The sequence below is a fragment of the Sprattus sprattus genome (assembly GCF_963457725.1).
Source record: "Sprattus sprattus genome assembly, chromosome: 16".
NCBI classification, from domain to species: domain Eukaryota; kingdom Metazoa; phylum Chordata; class Actinopteri; order Clupeiformes; family Clupeidae; genus Sprattus; species Sprattus sprattus.
In genome coordinates this window covers 18,394,750-18,415,899 of record NC_137914.1, presented here as the reverse complement: position 1 = coordinate 18,415,899, position 21,150 = coordinate 18,394,750, and the positions used below count along the sequence as shown (strand labels likewise).

At 46.3% G+C, this 21,150-nt stretch overlaps 1 protein-coding gene across 3 annotated transcripts in view; it reads left to right on the top strand.

Moving 5' to 3' along the window:
- rerea (arginine-glutamic acid dipeptide (RE) repeats a) overlaps nt 1-21,150 on the top strand; it is a 162,359-nt gene that overhangs the window by 117,108 nt on the left and 24,101 nt on the right. For 2 of the 3 annotated variants that reach the window (XM_080854244.1, XM_080854243.1), the window contains exons 8-12: nt 5,052-5,100; nt 6,656-6,780; nt 7,037-7,136; nt 11,609-11,707; nt 19,802-19,882. In XM_080854244.1, coding sequence (XP_080710370.1) covers nt 5,052-5,100; nt 6,656-6,780; nt 7,037-7,136; nt 11,609-11,707; nt 19,802-19,882 — 454 coding nt within the window. Of the gene's footprint in view, nt 1-1,458; nt 1,792-5,051; nt 5,101-6,655; nt 6,781-7,036; nt 7,137-11,608; nt 11,708-19,801; nt 19,883-21,150 lie in introns of those variants that run through there. The other variant, XM_080854245.1, reaches the window with a different exon arrangement.

The following is a 21,150-nucleotide window of genomic DNA, read 5'->3' as shown; positions in this document are numbered from 1 at the left end:
TTGTGTTTTCGGCGACAAACCGTGCTGCTCCACTTAGAGTTACAGCCGGGTGATGACGGGTCAAGTGGCAACATGTTGGATGTATTACCTGTGGAGTAGGCGATCGTAGTAAAGCAATGCTTGCACACCGTGCCTCGCTTGCTGACGATCTTTTTCCCTTTGTCATCATACTCCACACTGAACCCAAAATGTTCCCATACAGCTGATTTGTAAGATGACGATGCCTTCAAATTTTCTTTTCTCCGTTTCTTGATGACTCGCCATGATCGTGCTGCAACAGGGAAAGTTTCGTTTCTCCTCATATGGATCTCCAGCGTCTGCATTCAGAGCGCTGATTGGCTCTTGGGAAAGTCAGTACAATTCTGATTGGTTGTTGCATGGTTGTGGAGCGCAGAACTCAGTCCCCTGGGTCCCAAGCAGTCATGGCTATCGCCCAATACATGCGTGCATTCATTATAACCACATATTAAATTAAAAGTTTAATGTCACCCATACCGTAATATCGCGGTTCACCTGGGTCAACCGAACCGAACAGGGCGAACCGAACGGTTCGATAAAATACCGAAAACCGTTGCATCCCTAATTTACATGTATTCTCCTGCTACAGAGTATAGTAGATTGTACTGTAAGCAATCAACTTTCAGAGTAAGTTTGTCTGAACGCTTACACAGCTTTGATGAGAGTAGTTCTTGAAACATTTCAACTTTAGACCAAGCTCTACCCTCCTCTAGATGTTTGAGCTTGTGAGCTATGTCTTTCCCTTGAATTAAATCGGGATAATTTTGTGTCTTCAGTGTCTTTGAAATTCTGACAATAGATGTGCTTGGATATATATATTTGGAGCTCCAGTGCTATAACATGCAGACACCTATTCAGACTGGAGGTTTTCAAATGTTTTAGTCCGGACACCCTTGGTATAGAAGTAAAATATTCAAATAGATGTGCTTGGATATATATTTGGAAAAAGCTCCAGTGCTATGAACTGCAGACCCCTATTCAGACGGGAGGTGTTCAAATGTTTTAGTTCAGACATCCTTGGTATAGAAGTTAAATATTGAACTTTTCAATTGTATGGGAGAATATGTGTCTTCTGAATTTCTGTTCAGGCATATTCTATCTCTTATCTCATATTCCATGAATGAAATGCAGCCAGAAATGAAAGCAAAAGCTGCTGGTAAAGATGGGCTCTGTGAAGAAAATAAACCCTGCAAAGCCATCACAGAGGGCTGGCACAACAGTCATGTGAGCTGATAATAAAGGATTTCCATTTATTCCCCCGGAAATCGCGAAAAAGGGGGGAAAGAGGGTTTGAGAATCTGGGGGCTTGCATAGGCGCTGCGTTTCATCTCCGCCGTTGCATCTTGTGAGCCCCCTTAACCGGGGCCCCACTCAATCACAGTCTATCACCCTCTCCGGCTGTCTCCCTCCCTCCCCGCTCCGCTTGTTTGGTATGCTGTACGGGGCGTCAGCAACCTCGCGACTCGGCCTTGTTTATGGAGCAGACGTGCGGAGGAGATGGATTGCGTTTCCAGCGTGTGTCTGTGTGTAAGGTCGTGGCACATGCTCAGTTGTGTCTGTCGGAACGGGAACTCTGTACGCTGTGCGTGAAGGCTGAGGTCACAGCACAAGCTCAGTGAAAATCTCACCGAGCGATTGCCTGAGCCTCCATTTTGAGTACCTAGAAATAGGTGCGAAAGGAGAGTTTGTGTAAACGACCATAGGCGACAAACTGTAAATTTAAAAACGCAATTGCTTCGTTTACATCATGGACGACTTATTCAGTCCGCGAAGGTAGGTTTTGCACATTCCGGTTCACCTGTTAAGCTGTAAATCTGCGCTGTACTTGCCGCTGTCTGTATTCCTGCTGCACTCACTTACGTGTTTACCTTTTAGGATTTTTATCCTTGCCGGCGTAGCGTTATTTCTTTGTCAGTGACATCAATTGTTATGTCGAACGCATGTCACCACCATACTCTGAATAAAATCGGTATTCGCTGTGTTGCAGCGTTGTAGAATACACACCATATACCTTGAGCGAAGTGGCTTGTTAGAATTCGCCTGGCTAGCATTACATTAGCCAGCGCCGCTACAATGTATTCAGCAGCATACATGGAGATCGGCCATGGCAGTAGCGACTCGTAATGTTGTTGACCCAACTTTCTTATTTTTGTTGCCTTGTTAGAAAGAGAACCTTTGATTTTGAGGACTCCATTTTGCAGTACTCTATGTTCTCGTGTTTACAATTGAGATGACATGGCGTTGGAGGCGAACGGGAGCTTTGTGCACGCTTGTACTCACTGTGCAGAAGCGCGGAGACTCCTGTTCAAGTAGCATTCTTTGCGTTAGCATTATTATCAGGAAAAGTTTGAGCCTTTCACTGTATTTATGCAATGTTATGACAGTGTTACAGTCGTGCGAGGATTGGATGATATTGGTGGAAGGGGCGGGGTTTGTCTTGATTACTGTTCTCGTGGTGGAGTTAAATGTTATGCGGGGAATTTGCGGTGGATTGGATTTCATTCAGAAAACAGTCGTGACAAGTTTACTTTAAAACAATGAGTGGGACATGCCTAATCTATCTTGAATTGTAAAAGATGCGCGCTGATAACTAATAGGCTAACACAAACATATATGCATATATAATATATTATATATTAGGCTTTAGAAAAGTTATGAATGAAGTTAACCCATAACTTAAAAAAGAACATATTCTGTGATGTTTTGATGCTTAATAGAATTATTATGGTTACATGTGATATTAAGGCACTGCTTTTGTCCTTAATGTCAAAAAATAAGATGTGTCTGTAAGAGTAATAAACAAGTAATACATCAAGTTAATACAATGAGCACTTTCAGTGCCTTAGTTGTGGATTTCTAATGTGAAGTTTAATGACAATATTATTTTCATCATGAAAATCCGATGAATTTGATCATGGAATTTGTATCTGAGCGGACAGACAAAGCCAGTTAAATCCATGTTTTTCATGTGTCTGTAAATTGTTGTTATTAAGACTTGTGATTCGTAGTTTCTAACTTTATTTTAGAAGCATGACATTATTATAAGCATTATTATAAGCACTGGTCAATGTGAGTTGTTTTAAAATGATCTTTATAAATACTTTGAATACCATAAATACTAAAGACTTTAACTTAAAGCTTCGATTGTTTCCATATTAGCAGAAAGTGCACAGGGTGTGCAGAGAAGATTGTTTTTGTTTTTTGCATACACATGGAAGTTAATGTTGCTTTTTATTTGGGCGTTGTGAAATATGTTCAGTGGGACAGCAGGGCAGTTTCTTGTATTGTACTTTTTAACCCACCGTAAAAAATAATTCTGAACGTAGCATTTTTTAAAGTTAAGTAGAACTGTGCCATGGCCTCTCTCCTGAACTCAGGAAAGACTTAACCATGACACTTGCTGGCTTAGTCTGCTGAATCTAATGGAGAGTTGAACACTGTGGATGAGCTGGCTGATAGTTGGACATAAGTTTGTTTTATGTTATGGCTTTTTGATTGCAAAAATATGACGCTCATCTTAACGTCTTTTTAAACTTAAAAAGTAAAGAAAGTTATAAAGTAAAAATCAGCATGTCTGTTGATGCTAATTTTATACAGTTTTTGTTCATTTTCCTTCTTGCTTATAAGAATTGCCTCCAAACTCTCAGTGTCAAGTTTGGAAAGGTTGTGCTATGACTGCCTATAGATTCCCCTGTCCTGTGCAAGCGCCTGCCGTCTCCTCGCTCTGCCAAAATGCTTCTAGCAGACGCGTTCAGGAGCCCTGCTGCTATTCCCAGGCCTTGTCTCACAGACTTGACACACAGCTGAAAGTGGCCTGTCCAGAGATCACCTGGTTTTTGCACGTTACACACAGTATGGGCTCTTGGCAAGGCTGTTTCCAATCCTGTTGCTGTCCATCTGCACAGGAGTATGAAAATTAATAGTTGAAAGAACAGAATAAAGTGTATGTCTGTAAGTGAAGCTGAAACTCCCCTTTCCCTTTTGAAGAAAAGACTACTTAATCCGAGGCCTACCTCATTTATTTTCCAACATATTTCTCTTTCATGAGCGGAGATTTGTTTAATATTGCAGCCAGTTCCGTGCCCTGTGCATCTGTCCACCGTATGGACTTTCCCTTCCTTCCAGAATGTTCCTGCACAGAGGATGTGGTTGTGTAGGATTGGAGGGGGGAGATTGGTGTTTATGAAACATACCCAGAAGAGAGGTTTATGATTTGAAGACTTGAAACACAACCAGGCAAGCAGAGCACAGTCTCTCCGGTTTCCAGCCAGGTTCAGCCTGACGGCACCCCCCCCCCGCCCCCTTCACTACCCTCACCTCCCTGCGAATGGAGTGAGAGTTTCTCCGGATGCAAATCATTGTGACAGTTTCTGGGCCGCTCTCTCGCGCAGGGACTATATGAAAAATATTCTCGCATTGCCGTGGCAACGGGAAGGGGGCTTTTACGGAAGGGGGGTCTTGTCATTTTCTTTAATCCACTGCAGCTGGAGATCGGAACACTGTTATTAAATTGTGGTTGCCATGGTGACAGGCTCTCTTTTTCGCAAAGGCAGCCATTTCAGCGGTGCCTGCCGCTACTCTCATATCATCTCTCCCTTTGAGGGTAATGGGGGTGGGGGTGCAGGTGGGGGTGAGGTGGTGTACTGTACCTCTCCTCCTGAACAATGAGGCTCTGCCAAGAGCTCACTCTTTCAGCCTCTTTGTTCTCTTCAGTGTTCCACAAGTCAGGGTGGTTTGTTTGTGTTTGTGAGCTTTGGGCCCTGTAGCTGTCTCTGCTGTGCTCAGTTGACACGAAGAATGTTATATAATCACCAGATATATTGTCCAAAAACCATCCTTATGTTGTGTTGCTATTTCAAATTGACATTAATATCCATATCATCTTAACATGAAAAATCGCCTAGACTTAATATGAAGAATATGCCTCACAAGACTCATAATGTGACCGTCTAAATCATTCAGTGGTGTTTTTCTATTTGATAGAATTTTCCTGCTTTTTCTTACGACCATTCCCCTCCTCTCTTCTGTTGCAGGCGGCTAAACAGCACACAGGGAGAGATCCGAGTGGGTCCCAGCCACCAGGTACAGTGTGTCCCCGCACAGCACGCATACTAAACATGTCACACGAAACCAACCTGCTCAGATCACAGGCTCTCCAGGGCTCATCAGACTCCTCAGTTGGCTACTTAAACACACAGGAATACGTAGCGTATACATAGCTTAGCAACTTCTGTGAAATCTTACTCGCCTCCCAGAAAAAGTGTTCAGAAGAAATAGTTCAGTAATAGCTCCCAATCAATTTACGCACAGGTTCTTTATCTGTACAATGGGAAGAATGAATAAAAACAAAAAGTAATAAGCAAAAAGATAATTGGACACACACAAGTAAGCTGAAAAAACACAAAGATGCTATCCAGTTTGTGTCGTGTCTGGGGCAGTTTGTGTCGTAATGTCTGTTCATCGAATATGATGCAAATCAAATAAAATGTTAGCGATCTCTAGCCAGCGTGATTTGGCATGACCCTCTGTGATTGAGAGCCAGAGAGGGAGTGGCAAGAGAGCTGTCAGTACTGGCTCAGAGATGAGATGCAACATGGACGCCACGCTTCCAGAAAAATCTACAGTCCATGTTGAGAGAGAAGAGCGAAAAATGGCCCGAAATGAAAAATAAAGGGTGGAACGGCACCACCAATTACTGTCAGGCGTTTTGAAGCCCATGTCCTCGCCGACGCACGGCTCTTGTGTGGAATAATAACGGTGCCAGGCGGGCCCCGCCGACAGCTCCAGCGACTCAGGGAGCGGATGAAACACAAAGCCGAGCCCCAGTCATGTGCGCTCTGCCGAGACGACTTCCAGCCGCTCTCACGCCGTAAAGACTTCATTCAGCTTCCGACTGCAGGGCCAAGTGTGTGCAGATAGAAAAGACGAGCCCAGAGTAGGATCCCTCACTCTCCAGTGTTTTTTTCTGTGTTGTTGAGGCAGTTCAGTTGAACCCAGGTTCGTTTTTGTCGGGGTATAGGTCCAGTTAACTGTTACTTTGTTTTGTTTTTTTATTCTGTTCTTTTATCCATATTTATAGTTTTATGTTTCTATTCATTCTCTCTCATCCATCCTTTTATGACTGTTTATTTGTCCTAACCTTTTTCTTTTTATTGCTTTTCCTTCACCTTTTAAAAAATGGAATAAAGCACATCTGAGCATTGGCTATTGCAGTATTAAAATGATGTAGTAATGTTTTGTAACTATATCATTTATATAATATGGCTATATGTCAACGAGCAACCAATTGTTGAATTGCTAGGGCCTTTTTTACACAATAGTGGAACCATAGTTAGCATTAGCTTCTCCACTGAGAACCTCTGTTTACGATAACTCTCAAAATAACACAGACAATAACACAGTGTAATTTTAGAGAGGTGAAGCCACCACTCAACAACTGGTTTTCATTAAGCTCACCTGAATTATTTAAAAGGCAGGATTCCAATATCTATCCTCAGTGATAGTTTTTCTGTCTAATCAGGCCGCTCAGAAACGCAAATATGCGGCAGGAGAGACACAGTTTTTATTACACTGAGGATTTGTGTGTGTGGCTGTATCTAGTCTGACCTCTCGGCTCTCTGCTTTTCTCCAAAACCAGGCAAAGCTCCCAGACCTGCAGCCCTTTCCCTCCCCCGGCGGTCAGTCTGTGACTGAGAAAGAGGAGTTGGTGTGGATGCCGGGGGTCAACGACTGTGACCTGCTCATGTACCTGAGGGCAGCCAGGTGAGTGTCTGCCTCTCAACCTGCTGGAGATGTTGCCCCCTCAGCTGACCTTACGTCTGGGCGCTAATAGAGGAAGCCGTCTTGATTTATCTAAAATGGCTGAAGCTTAAGCCTTGTTTGTGACGTTAAGAGTGTGTATACTTAGTTTGAAGTGTCTTCAGTCATTGTGAAAGTTGAAGCTGTTTGTGTGTTTACCTATTGCTTAATATATGGTGTGTTTGTGTGTGTGTGTGTGTGTGTGTGTGTGGGTGCACAGGAGCATGGCAGCATTTGCAGGCATGTGTGACGGAGGGTCGACAGAGGATGGCTGCCTAGCTGCTTCCAGAGATGACACCACACTCAACGCGCTAAATACTGTAAGTGACACACACAAACACACTCAATCACACTCACTCATTCACTCACACTCACACTCACACAGAAGGGCACACACGCACACACATGGACAAACACACACGATGCCATAATTAAACTTGCTAAAACCCTCACCAAAAGTGAAAGAAGAAAGAACACAATGGCAAGGGCTGTGTGAAGAGATCTGAGCCCACACACAGATTTAAATTGTCTGGGGATCATTGCAAAGATATCAGTATTTCATAGAAACTGGCAGACTTAGCAGAGAGGGAGGCATTTGGAGGGGAGAAACGATGTCGCCCTCCTATCATGAGCACCCAGCCTCACACACTCATAGCCTCAGACACACTACCACCAGATGTCTGCTGTGTCAGAATGTGCCTCTTGACACAGGAGGCGAATGAAAGGCGCTACTAATTAGTTTCGCCTGCCCGGAAAACATGAATAAATATCAAGCAACAGAAATAACAAGCTGTATTCACTCTGCTCGACCCAAAGTTTTCCATGGCGCGATCAGATAAGTCACAAGCAGCAGCAGCAGTTGTTGTGTAGGCAGAATCAAACCCCCACCCCAACCCGCCCTTTGAATATGATCTTGTCTGCTCTGCCGGCTTCCCTCAGATACAGTGCCTCTGAAAATGGAATGATGGGCTAAGGAAATAACCCTCAGCAGATGCTGTAGGTTTCCACCAGGGTTCTCAAAATGTCCGCTGCCAGTAACAAAAGGCAGTGCCCGCTGCTGGTCCAGGGGAAAAACCGCTCCTCCTTTAGCGCTCAGCAGGTGTGATTTACCGTCAGCATGCAAGGGAGGCAGGGAGCAATTTGTTCCCCCTTTCACTGTGAAAGTGATCATCTGCCCTAGCAAACCTGAACCATAAATCTGGGCGCAGCAGATTTCCTTTTTTCTTTTTCTTTTTCTTTTTTCAATGTTAATATTCCTCCTCCACTTCAGTGAAGCTGCGATGGATTTACTGTTAATTGCTTTTAGCAAGTCAGATGCAGTATGTAGAGAAGCCCCTCTGAGCCCACTAATGGCTTGCATAACAGGCCCAACCCGGTCAGGGCGTTCGTGCTGCAATCATCGTAAATTGAAGATGCTACCTGTGTTATTGTTATGTGTTCTTTTATGGGCTAGACCCAGTGCTCACCAGCTCATCACCTTAGCCTAGCACATTCTCATATAAAGATTAACATTCAGGTTTATAGTTGTGTTGCTCACATAAGGACTGTTACTATCCAGGGGTGGTCTCTCTGGCCGGTGCTGAGTCTTCGGTTTGTCAAAAATAACTCTGTCCCCTTTTGACGCCAGTAAATGCATCCACACAGGCCTGACATTAACAATCATCATGTTTCAAGAGCAGAGGGCTCGCGCCACACTTGTGTTACTCGAAGGTATGCCCTCGGCCAGGGGAAAAAGTATATTCGTGTTCTTCTTGACAGGGGATGGGCGGTTAATTTACACACGCCGTTAAAGCCGCTGCGTGCTTCTGCCGTATTTGTTTAGAGAGAAGCTAGTCGCCATGCATGTGATCAACACCTCGTCTGGCAGGTCGATGAAATACAGCCTCAAAGAGGGCGTCAGGAATCCCCGACACAGCTTCGTAACACTCATCTGCCGCCCAAGTCAACAAACATCTTATACCGCCACACAGCAGTTTAATGAAAGTCATCTTTTGAAGCCGACATCCATACTGTCTCTCTTTCTCTCACCACCTCTCGCTCTCTCCCTCGGGCTCTAGTCATCCACTCCGTAAAAAAAGATGATCATGGAACACAATGGTTTCCTCGCATATCGATTTTTCTCCTATCTCTCTCTTCGCTTCTCACAATAATTTGACTGTGAAATTCAATAGAAAAGAGCGGGATGCACATAAAAAGAAGTGGGCCAATTAAATTGGTCACAGCCAGGAGCGCCGTATTTCGGAGGAGAAGGAGGAGGAAGCTGAACAGCAGCGGCAGCCTCTCGCAGGGCTACCGCAGGCACCAGGAAGAATCATTTGCTCTGTAATGGATCGTTTGGGAGTTGAGATGTAAGGAAATTGCTTCAGCAGGACTCGCCGTGTCCTTCACTTTTTTCTGAGTTAATTCTGTGCATCTGCAAGTAAAGGAACTGCTGCGCTTGCAGCCTTTTTTCCTTGCGAACAAGCCTGCAGTACTTCTATCCGTGCAGATGCAAAGGCTAGTCCTGAAGGAGCCTTTGAGATGTTCTGAAATACAAAGACACCACACAGTTTTGAACTGTTTCATTCTAACGCAATGTGCAGTGTCAGTGTGTGCCAAAAGTGTAATAAACCTCATGCACCTCGGGACGCTGAAGATGCGATTACTGTGAATCCTGTCGAGATAGTGGTGGCAGACTGTGAATACATTTGCACAGCCACATTCTCGGGGGCTTGAACATCTGCAATGTAAATCAGCACCGCACAAATATTAATACTGCCTTGTAGACAGTCACATTCCTTGAAGGGATTCTTTTCGAGATTCCAGATGCCGTATGCTGCATTAAAAGCTGGCACCGAGATTGTAATCAAACAACACATTCCCGCCCGGTCAGATGCCTCATTTTATGGGTGCTGAATGCGGAGTGGAAAATGAAAATGTTTAAATTTCAGCGCACATTCTTCCCCTGCAAAGACCCCTTGAGGTGCAGCACTGATCTGAGATCAGTCCCCCTCACCTCGGGATAGACACCCACGACACGGAGGCCAGTGGAGGCAGCAAGCCCCTCCAGAGCGCGGTGTTGCCGAGCAGCGCAGCGCCATCTGCGGCGGCTAATGTCAGGCAGAAGAAGTGTAATTCACAGCCTCATTAATGCGCAGCGGGTCCCCAGACAAGCAGAGAACAGTTCTGATAGGTAGAGAGGGCAAGGGGGATTGAGAGAGAGTGGGGGGGGGGGGGGTCTCTTCAACATGGTGGTCCGACAGCTCAGTGGCAGGTTAGATGAGGTAGAGAGTGAAGGAGGGAGAGAGAATCAAGCGCTCTCTCCTGTGAAGAATGGCAAGCTATGCTAATCCGGCCCTCTACTGCCCTGCGGCACACCAGCGCATGATAATGGAGATTTCTCTCCTCCTTTCCTTTTTCTTCCCTCCCTTTTTTCACTCCTCGCTCTCCACAAACAAATGCGGCAAACACGGCGCGCAAATGAACTGAGAGTGCCATAAATATGACATTTGCATTCAGACAGGAAAGAGATGACTGCTGAATTAATCCTGTCTGAGGTTCAGTGTTTCTTGACCTTTCTAGCACACCCCCAACCACACACACACACACACACACACACACACACAGTCAGTAACACATACTCTTCATTTGCAATTCCAATATGTGCGTTCAACCCCCCTCCTCAAAATTGGCCACCATTGTTCAGTCGACTACCTGCTCTCCATCAGCAGTTGCCTCAGCTGAAGCGATTTTGACAATGCTTTAATCTTGGGGCTGTTTGGAGACGCGGCACTGCATATTTGCTTCAGTTTGTGTTCCCTCTTGGTCTTGTCTTCCATTGTCTTCCTCCCTCGTGCAAACAAAAAGAAGGATATCATGGTTAATTAACAGAGCGCAGAGTTGGAGCAAAAGCTGTGCTTCCCGTTGCAGACTGTTTGTAATCTAAACGCCGTCACTCAGATCACAGTATGGCCTCTCTTTGTCTCATTAGTAATACATTATCGCCGGCTCTTCCAGTGGAATTGTGGTATTTCTTGGCCTAATTAGGCAGGCGAGAGAGGCGAAGAGATTTTTTCAGTAGCATTCAGTAGCTCGGCGCTGTTTAATTAGTTTCCCGTCGGAGAGACGGACAGCTTGTGAAAGTGTGACGGAGTGTTGCTGTAAAGGAATCACATGTCCACGTGTATGGTGGATGCATGCAGTATTAATGTGAGCGAGGCCGGCCCTTCCCCCTGCAGTCCTCCTCCAGTGGCATGAGTGGCCGTACAGCGTGTTCCGGGCTTAGCTGACGGAAGCCCAAGCCGGGGTTATTTTAGTTGAGCTGCCTTAGTCTGCTGCCACGTAGACCCTCTTCTCTTCCCTGCTCTCTCACTCTTTTTTCTCGCGCTCCCTCTCTCTGTCTCTCTACCTTTCACTCTCTTTCTCTCTCTTGCTCTCTGCTTAATGGCTTTCAGATTCAGGGCCCAGCTGTCCAAACTCTGCTGCTCTTGACATATCGGAGGCTCACACATACTCACACAAAGGAAAATCACATATTGAAGGCTCACACACACACACACACATACACACACACACACACACACACACACACTCACACAAAGGAAAATCAAATAGCGTCCCGTCCTCCTCTCCCCTGACAAAACCCAACAGACACAAAAAATGTTGAAATTCAACCCTTAGCCTCCATAAGCAGAGATGAAGGAGGTTTCAAGCTATGTGTTCGACATGGTGGCTTGTTGTAGTGTTTTGAGGCGAGGTTTTTGAACGTGTAAGAGTGTGTTTGACGTGTGTGTATGCCTCTCTCTCTCCACAGCTGCACGAGAGCAGTTACGACGCTGGCAAGGCCCTGCAGCGGCTGGTAAAGAAACCCGTGCCCAAACTCATCGAGAAATGCTGGTCAGAGGACGAAGTGGTAAGAAGTGGCAATATATTTTTCTTTTATGGATTGGTTGGACGGTTGATGGTTGACTTTGAATGTGTTTGGGTGGAGGTGTGTGTGTGTGAAGTGTAGTGTGTGTTTGTGAAGTGTGTGTGTGGAGTGTGTGCACATAGGTGATTGGGAGTGCATGAATGCTCCTTCGGTTTTGCATTCTGAGTAGAAAGGTCTCCTCCAACAGAGCAGGGCAGCTGCGTCCTGTTTATGGTCTGCATAACACATCTTTATCTGAGTGATGGCCTGAAACACGGCCAGCAAGACACAAAACACACAAGGCGCTGAAAACCCAAATGAAGGAAGAAAATAGCGCAGAAAAATCTGTTTCCTTTAGCGCAATTGGATTTTGAGTTTTATCCAGACAGCAACACTGCTTTGTGAAAGGGGTTGTTTTGCTTTCCCTGTCACGTCGGATAAGGCCAGAGACTTGTGACAAACGGGCTGTGAACTCCAGGTCATGGCGGGTGCAGGATCCAGGCCCACCCAGTTCCCCAGCTTTTAAAGGTGCCCTCACTAGCTTGCTTTCCATCCCCACCCAGCTTCTCATAAAAATGAATTTGTATTTTATTGAGCGTTCCAACTATTTTCTCTATGAATCATCTCTTGGAAATATTCCACTTGGCCTTTAGCTTCTACTTGTGTCCTGCAGTACTATGCACAACTACATATTTTTTAACTAAGAAACTTTCTTGTTCAGTTGGGCCTTGGCAGAGAGTAATTTCTGTTGTGGCACGTTGGAAATCACATGTCAGATGTTGAGAAATGAACTTGGGTTGAGGTCCTCTGCCTCTGCACTGATGTGACAGGCACTTTGGAATACACAACGCTCCGGGCCTTTCCGTCAGCAGCTAATCGAAACAGATTAAGGCCCCCCCGTCCCCGTGCCGAACTCCTCATTAATGATGTTTATTTATGTGCCGTTGCTCAGGCCAGGCCACCAGCGCTGATATGTGATTGGCCGAGCCATGACGTGCTTCTCACTGCGTGCCACCAAATTCCACAGCCCTGGCATCCAATATCACACTCCTGTCTTTCTGAACACATGAACAGACAGGTTAAAAATGCATAGGTCATGTTAACCAGGTTATATAAGACAGTAGTATGACAGAAGTAGCCAAATTTTATTATCACATCACTTTTTAACTTTATGGCTAATCTACATGTCAAACAAATGACGTATCTTTTTTTAAGTGTAAGGCAACAGCTGTGGCAGAGGCGAAGTGAGACGCTTAAGGTGCCGCTGTCATGTTCTATCTCTGATACAACACTTAAGGCGCCGTTATGTTTGATGGACTGGTTATTGCACATGCCAACTGAGACGTCAACTCGGCGCCATAACTTTTATGCTTTATGCCTTTCGCTTGAGGCGTGTTTGAGAGACTGCACTCTTCTCCTACATAATAGGTGGTGTTGACGAGAAAAGCATAATCTAAACCGCTGGCAGTTAATGTGCCATTTAAGAGCACACTGAAATATACATCAGTTAAACTGCATTACTAGTGTTAATTTGTAGTTTAACAACTGGAAGCAGCCATAACAAGAGGTAACGTGCTTAGTAGAGCACAGTGAATTGGCGACTTGACGGTTAAACTTTAGCACCAATATTTATTTCTGAATTAAACTGGGCCTAAAAGTTTCTGATTAATGGACATTAATGGAAGAGGGTATGACGGCACAAGATGCTGTCCAGCAATTTAGACCCGCTCACACAGAGAGCTGCTGGAGGGCCTAGACCCGCTCACACAGAGAGCTGCTGGAGGGCCTAGACCCGCTCACACAGAGAGCTGCTGGAGGGCCTAGACCCGCTCACACAGAGAGCTGCTGGAGGGCCTAGACCCGCTCACACAGAGAGCTGCTGGAGGGCCTACACCCCCTCACACAGAGAGCCTGGACCCGCTCACACAGAGAGCCTAGACCCGCTCACACAGAGAGCTGCTGGAGGGCCTAGACCCGCTCACACAGAGAGCTGCTGGAGGGCCTACACCCCCTCACACAGAGAGCCTGGACCCGCTCACACAGAGAGCCTAGACCCGCTCACACAGAGAGCTGCTGGAGGGCCTAGACCCGCTCACACAGAGAGCTCCAGGGCCGTGGCCAGTCACGCTGGTACAACCAAGGACAGGGTGGCTGCGCCTCAGCTGATTTCAGCTTGTGCCTTTGCAGCCGTGCAGCCTGGAGGGACAGGTGTAAATGTAGCCCTGACCTTCATTCAGACACCGGGCCTGCTGCCTCTCATTTATTCATCACCCCTGCAACCCCCTCCTCATCCATCCCATCCCTTGCTTTCTTGCTCTTCCCTTCTCTTTCCTCCATTTCTGGCTCACTCTCTCTTTCTGTCGCTCTCTCTCTCTCTCCATGCCATGGCACAAACCCCCTCAAGGCCCGTGGTCTCATTATTCCTGCTCTCTTCCTCAGCTGCCTTTGGAGATGTGAGCGAAAGAGACAGTGACTGCCTCGGAGATGGCAGCATCATCTCATCTTCAGGGTCACTTGTCACCCTCTTCTCCACCACACACTCACACACGTACATACACCCCACCCCCTGCTGCCTCCTACATTTTTAACCTGCAGCTATGTGGCTCTGGTGGACTTTCAGCCTTTTTTATATATTCATTCAAGGATTTTTATATAAGTCACTGCTTCATCTTTAAAGGCCCTTTTACAACAATCACAGACAGAGATGTTGAAGTCTTGTTGTAGTCTTGCCTTACACTGAGAGACTACCCAGGGTTTTTGTAAACCTTTTTAGTAACCCAAGATATTTCTTTGTATTTAAATGGGTCTGTTCTTTGAACATGCAAGCATCTCCACACAAACATACACCGATGTTAGTGTTTGCTGTCTACGAAATATATAGGCAGTATCTGTATATGCATCCGCACACCTACCTTCCCTATTTTCTCACTAGCGGAGTTTTCAAGAATGTTGTGCTTGTGGCTCCTTGTTGTGGCCAGGTATGGTATCTGCTGTGTGTGCCATCACAGGCCAAGCCTGCGGAAGACGAGGCTTACTCGTGCATCTGCGCATGGCAGCTCAGCTGTCCTCTCAGCCACCCAGTGGTCGACAGGGGGTACTGCAGCTTGAGACAGAATTTTATTTATTTATTTTTCTGCCCACCCCCAAAGAAAAAAAGAAAAAACCCTCCACCCACCCACAGTCCGCCACCCCCTCCAGCGAGGGAACAGCAGGGAGGGGGCCGCACAACACCAGTTGAGCAGATCGGAACATTCCAACATCAAAATCCCCCTCACAAATCTGTGGAGAGGTGGGTGGTTTAAAAGAGCTCTGTGCCTCAGAGACATGCAGCCACCCACCCACCCACTTCAAAGTGCATTTAGTCTTTTATTTCCCCCTTCAACTGTCATCAAGAGCAACCGTTCAAAATCCTATTTTGGTTGATTTTCTCCATGCAAATTGACGGGTAGATTTTGCAATCCATATGAAAAGAAGAAAAACAAGCATACCAGTACAGCACGGTGGCGCTTTTTGTGCGTCAATCAGACTGTGGTGGCTATTTAGTAGCGTGGTTTTCAAAAGAATTGTAAAGGGAGAGGATTTCCTGTCACCTTTTGAGTAGGTTGGGTAGGGGAAACGGTGGTTTCTCACGCACCGTTGCATGTTTCTGGGCCCGGTGTTTGAGAGCCGAAAGGAGAAGGGGGGTGAATGGCACCACCGCCACGCTCATCAGAAAGTCATCAGTGCCTCCATGTTTTTGGATAGGTCTTGTTTCTGTGTGTGAAATATGCAACAGCGAGGACGTGGCTCAGTCTGTATGTGTGTGGTTTACTCGTCTGTGGTTGGCCGAGGTTGAAGTATGTCATTACTGAGCCGCCAAGCACCCCCCCCCTTCACCCACAGCCTCTTGTCTGTTCTCGTTTATTTCTCCTACCCTGGCGGATGTATGTCGCTCGCTCTTTCTCTCTTAGCCTCTCAGTCCAGTTGTTGTCAGGAAATGGCAGGTCGGGTTTAAGCAAAAGGTCAAGTGCACTGATTCCACAATCTCAGTCGCAGTCGTGATATTTAAAGGAGAGTAAATGTGTGGAGTAGACTCTAGGGTTGTAATCTCGTTGACACCATCTCCCCCCCACCCCCCACCCGTGTGATCTCAACCAGTTCTGCAGCTTTTAACAATTACCGCTTGAACAGGAAGTGTGCGTTCATCATCACAATGGACCTTTTTGAGCCTCCTCTCTTGCCCTACGCTGCCTGTTACAATAGCACTCTGTTCAGCAGGCAGGGGGAGAGAGGGAGAGCAAAAAAGAGAGGGAGGGGAGGGAGAGAAAATCGGGGCGAACGCCAGGTCTCTGGAACAATTTCTGACAGAGAGAAGCCTGTTGTTTCTGCAGCGTGCCTGCTGGTTTGGTAGCGCTGTTGCCACCTCCTTCCCCCCTCCTCCCCTTCCACTCCCTGCCTCGCTCCGCTTGCACTGCCCCTCCCGCTTCAGGCCCCTGTCGCCTAGCAACGGAGGGCTGGAGCCTTGCTGGCAGGGGCCGAGTGATCGGGAGAGCAGATTGGTGGATGATTTATTAGCTGGGCTCGCAGAGCAGTGAGCTCAGGCAGCTGAAATGGAGCCTTAAACTGGAGCCGACATGCAGGCAAGCAGGGAGGGAGGGAGGACGAGAGAGTAAGAGGGAGGGAGGGAGGGAGGGAAGAAGACGACAGGAGGAGGGAGGAAAGTCAGGGAGGAGGGAGAGAAAAGACACAGAACCTTGCCGAGCAGACAGGCAGGCAGTGTAAATATTACAGTAGGTGAACATAATTAGCATTATAATCAGGGCACTAACATGGGCCTCGCCGGCAGGTGTAAGTGATTCTGGTCCCAGTGCTGTTGAACCGAGACGCCCGCATTTTGAGAATTTGCTCAGCTTGTGAAAATAAAGTCTGTGTGCCCGTACTCAAATCAACATCAGATAAGCACCTATTTTGTGCGCGTGTATTAAGTGTCAAAGTGTGTGATGAGTAGTGTATGCACATATGTATGTGTGGCTATTTCTAATCAGAAGCGCTATAGTGTCTTTGCCATGTTGTGAGGCTCGGTGATGCTGACCTGTGTGTGTGTGTGTGTGTGTGTGTGTGTGTGTGTGTGTGTGTGTGTGTGTGTGTGTGTGTGTGTGTGTGTGTGTGTGTGTGTGTGTGTGTGTGGTGGCCCTGCTGGGATGTGTGTTGGAGACATGAGTGGAGCAGTGGTGTTTCCTGTGGTCAGCTCTGGTTTCCCCTGCTGGCCGGCTCCTGCCGCGCGGGGGACCGGTGGGTCAGTGAGCTGCTGCACTTTGGAACGCTGCTGCCAATAGGCGGTCAACCCCTCTGGTCAGGAGGAGGGCTGACCGATCCTCCAGGGCCTGAGGCTCAAACACACTCATGCTCTCACCGAGCTCTGACACACACACACACACACACACAGAATCAAGTAAGAGGTCCAGTGGACTGCTTTTAAAGTACAGTTCTTTTGAAAAGAAAAGGTGTTTGATTAAGCTTCCTGTTGCACTTTAATCACGATTTTAAAAATCCACTTCAACTGACAAATGACAGTGTCAACAACCTGACCCCAATCTAATGTTCTCTTACTTTATAGGCCGTTAATACCAACCTATTGCTATTACTCCTTATAGTCTTAAGTGCATTTCTTCACCTCCATTTAATGCAGCTGGCCTGGCCTGTGTGTGTGTGTGTGTGGGTGTGTGTGTGTGGGTGTTAGTTAAATGCTGGACCACGCAGAGGGGCAAACGTGAGGCTGTGGAATGCTGTTTTCATGGAGACGGCTCCATCTGCTGGCTCATCAGCCTTACCTCCAAAACCAACCAACTGTGTGTGTGTGTGTGTGTGTGTGTGTGTGTGTGTGCGCATGCTCCACTTCAGGAGGTCCATTTCTCTGTTTTAGACATGTCTCCTGTTTAGATCCATGACCCGCCGCTATTACTGGGAGAAGAAAACGGTGTTTTCCGTGCGGTGGTGAAGCGGTGTTATAAGCATGTTCAAAGCCTTGGGCAATTTAGCCTGAAATTTGCCATATTAGGGTTTTAATTTGCTGTGATTTACGTGAACTGTTTGAAGAGGAAATCTTGTTAAAAGTGCCGAACCAGATGAAGGCAGAAAAAGGAAGAGGAAACCCTCCCCCCTTTCTCTCTGTCTCTCTCTCGCTCGCTCGCTCTCTCACCACACTTGCCACAGATTGTTCCTTTAAAAAGCCATTTGTAAACAGTCGGCTGGTTACATAAGTGGTACATACTGTATGCGCCGGAGGGGGGTTGGTGGCTCCATGTAGGCCGTGTGTGTGTGTGTGTGTGTGTGTGTGTAGAGGAGGGGACTCCATATCTGGTTTTGGTTCTTGCATGTCTCCGTTCAGTGAGTCCAAGATTTCTCTCAGCGCAGAAATGTCCCAGCCTTTCCTCCCTCTGTGCTTTTACTGCTGTTGGATGGACAGATGAGTGCTTTAGTAAATACAGTGTACTTTCAGTTGAAAAGAAAAAAGAAAAAAAAATGAAAAGTATAAAAGACTCCTGTGATTATTCGTCCATAGCAGGGAGAATACATGTGACTGGAAACTACTAGGTATCTAGTACTACGGACTGGTGTCTAATGTGTTCACAAGCCATTTAAATCCAGCCCTGGCAGCACATGTTCAGTCAGACCTCCCTAGGGTGTGATAGTTCAGCTTGACTGTGTGTGTGTGTGTATGTGTGTGTGTATCGTCAGTGGCACGCGCTGGAAGCCATGCTCTGCCCTGCTCCGCTCGGCTCGGCTCCACTCCGGCTTTTGCGTCATGCTGTGGTCGAGAGGCTCTCTAGCAGAAAGATCACATGTAAAGCCTTCCCCTTTGTAGTGGAGGAGCAGAGAGTGACAAGCTATTTCTTGCTTGTTAAAAAAAAACACAACACAGAAATACAAAAACAAGCAAAGCCGTAGATTTTTTGGGAGTCTTGCGTGTGGATTTGCAACCTCCATTTTCCTTTTCTTCCCTCCGGAGACAAACTGGTAGCTTTCTGGGGCTGTGCCCCCGGCGGACTTTGCCTGCCTTGTTGCCGGAGTTTGTTCTATGGGGAGCGATCGCTGAGATTGCCTAGGAGCGGGGGCTCGCCGCTGGAACAGGAAAGTAAATCTGTCGCTCGTCTGCTTCGCTGCCTGTGAATGTTCCCTGCTTTCACCCTCCGCTACTCTTAAAGGGATTGAAAGGCGCTGTGTTTTTACATGTGGTAAATGCTCTTTTTATTCCACTCTTGCCTCTCTCTCACTTCCTGAATATATGTGTGTATTTTTGATGTTAGTATTTTTTTCCATCCTAAACATGTTTTAGTTCTGGAAGTTAAGTAACTGGATATTTTTATCTTTATGGCAGTTGGTGTTGCTGTTCTCCCTTTCCTGTTGCTGTTGTTAGAGGTTATACCATCTGTTACGTTTAGTAGTGTTATATATTTTTTTTAACCATGTTGAAGCCGAAAGAAGATTTTTTTTTTTTTTAAGTAGTTTGAGGAGGATTTTTTTAGCTGGTGCTGGATGTCTTCATGTGGTCTGTGTGTGAGTGAAAGCGAGGGGACAGCTGAACGGTGAAACGTCTGCGTGCTTCTGTGGAACTTGCTGAAGTTTTCAGCCGTGGCTTTGAACTTGGTGTGCCGCGCGACGCTCATATGCATATCTGCTCCCGTTGAACTTCCATTTCATGCTAAAGTGCCACAATGTGTGGCCCCTTCACCGGGCTGTTTGATCTCGCCTCAGATTCCTCCTTTTGTTGTCATTTCCTCCGCAGTCTTTTCTGTCCAGGCGGCCCTTGTGTTGTGTTGTGTTGTGCTGTGCTGTGCTGTGTTGGGTCGGGGTAGTGTTGTGTTGTGTGTTGGTGCTGTGCTCTCCCTCGCTTTCCAGCTCAAAGGCTTAAAACGAGGGGAGCGCTGAGGTTTGCAGATTAGGATCAAAACATTAGTTTTTCTTCCCTTTCCCAGCGGTTAACGGTGCAGTGTAGTCAGAGATCTTCGAGCAGCCATGCTGAAATAGTGGAACTTGCTGCTACTGATATATTATTTTTTTTTAATTCAGCTGCTGTTTTCCCCTAATTCGTTTTTGTTTTCCTCACTTTCTCCACAGAAACGGTTTATTAAAGGTCTACGACAGTACGGCAAGAACTTCTTCAGGATTCGGAAAGACCTACTTCCCAACAAGGAAACGGTAAGCAGTTTTTCCTCCTCATTGGAAATATTTATGGGTTCCTCAGAACTCCGGTTCCACCAAGAGACATTCATTCATTTTCCTCAGCCCCTTTTTTTGTTGTAATTTTTAGTTGAGCTAGCAGGGCGGCTGTCCATGGGATGATTTGAGCAACTGTGCTTGTGTTGTCAGTTCTGATTTGAAATGTAGTTTAATATCGTATTTTTAATTTATTTATGTTCTGGTCAGTTTGTTTATTGTTTTTGCCTTCTTTTATGAAACATGCCAAAGTGAAAGCCTCGCTCACTATGACGCATGCATGGAGAGAAATGACACTCGCACACACTCCCACACACACAAAAGGGGGGAGGGGGGGAGCAGCAAAGCACATTTCATCATGCATCACATTTATCAGTTTGTCTGCGGGTCAGATCCCTGAAGGCTTATTCATGAACACATTGTGCTTCTCTACCAAGCAAAACACAGCGGCCTGTACTTTTCTACTCGCAGGAAAAGAGCTCCACTCTGCAAATGCCCCTTTCATGTCCCACAGCACGTGTTGGCACGGCAATTATTTAAAAGCTCATGCTAAAAGACAGGCATGAGCGCCACAACAACTGCAAAGGGGCAGAGTAGAACTGTAGTGTTTTTACAATTCAGTAGTAACATGGATGCTGTGTGTCTGAGCAGTTGTTACATTGACACTTGAGGACACACAAAATGACCGGGAGTTGGCTGGAAAATGGTGCGCGGTTCTCAACAACAAGTCTGACATTTGATTTTTACCCAGAGGACAAGGAGTGACATAGTTCCTCCTAAGTCTTTAGGAGAGAGCAGTTTGTCATTTAAGGTAACAGTAATTACTCGGTTGGACTTTGGGAGTTTGCAAGCTGGCTATTCATTATTGGGTTTCACTAAGTAGCCTCTTACCCAAGGTGAAAGAAGCAAAACCTCAGTACATTTTAAGTGTGCTAATAAATTATGTAGACATTTTCTCACTGTTTTTTTATCCTTTTCCCTTCCTACATTTAAGTTTTGGATATATTTTTGCTGTCCTACAAAAGTCTGGAAAAGCATTTGACTGCGAACATAACTTTCTTCAGCTTTGACTAGTTTAGGTTTTTCCACCTGTCTAATCTGAACGCACAGACGTAACTTGTTGAAGGGGATCGTTTTTCAGTCTGGTGTAAGGAGGGACGTATGTATAGTCTGGGTGGGGGAGTGGATCTACCTGATCTCGTCTGCTGTGCAGCAGCATTAAATTTGTTTGACAGCATACCTGAGACTCG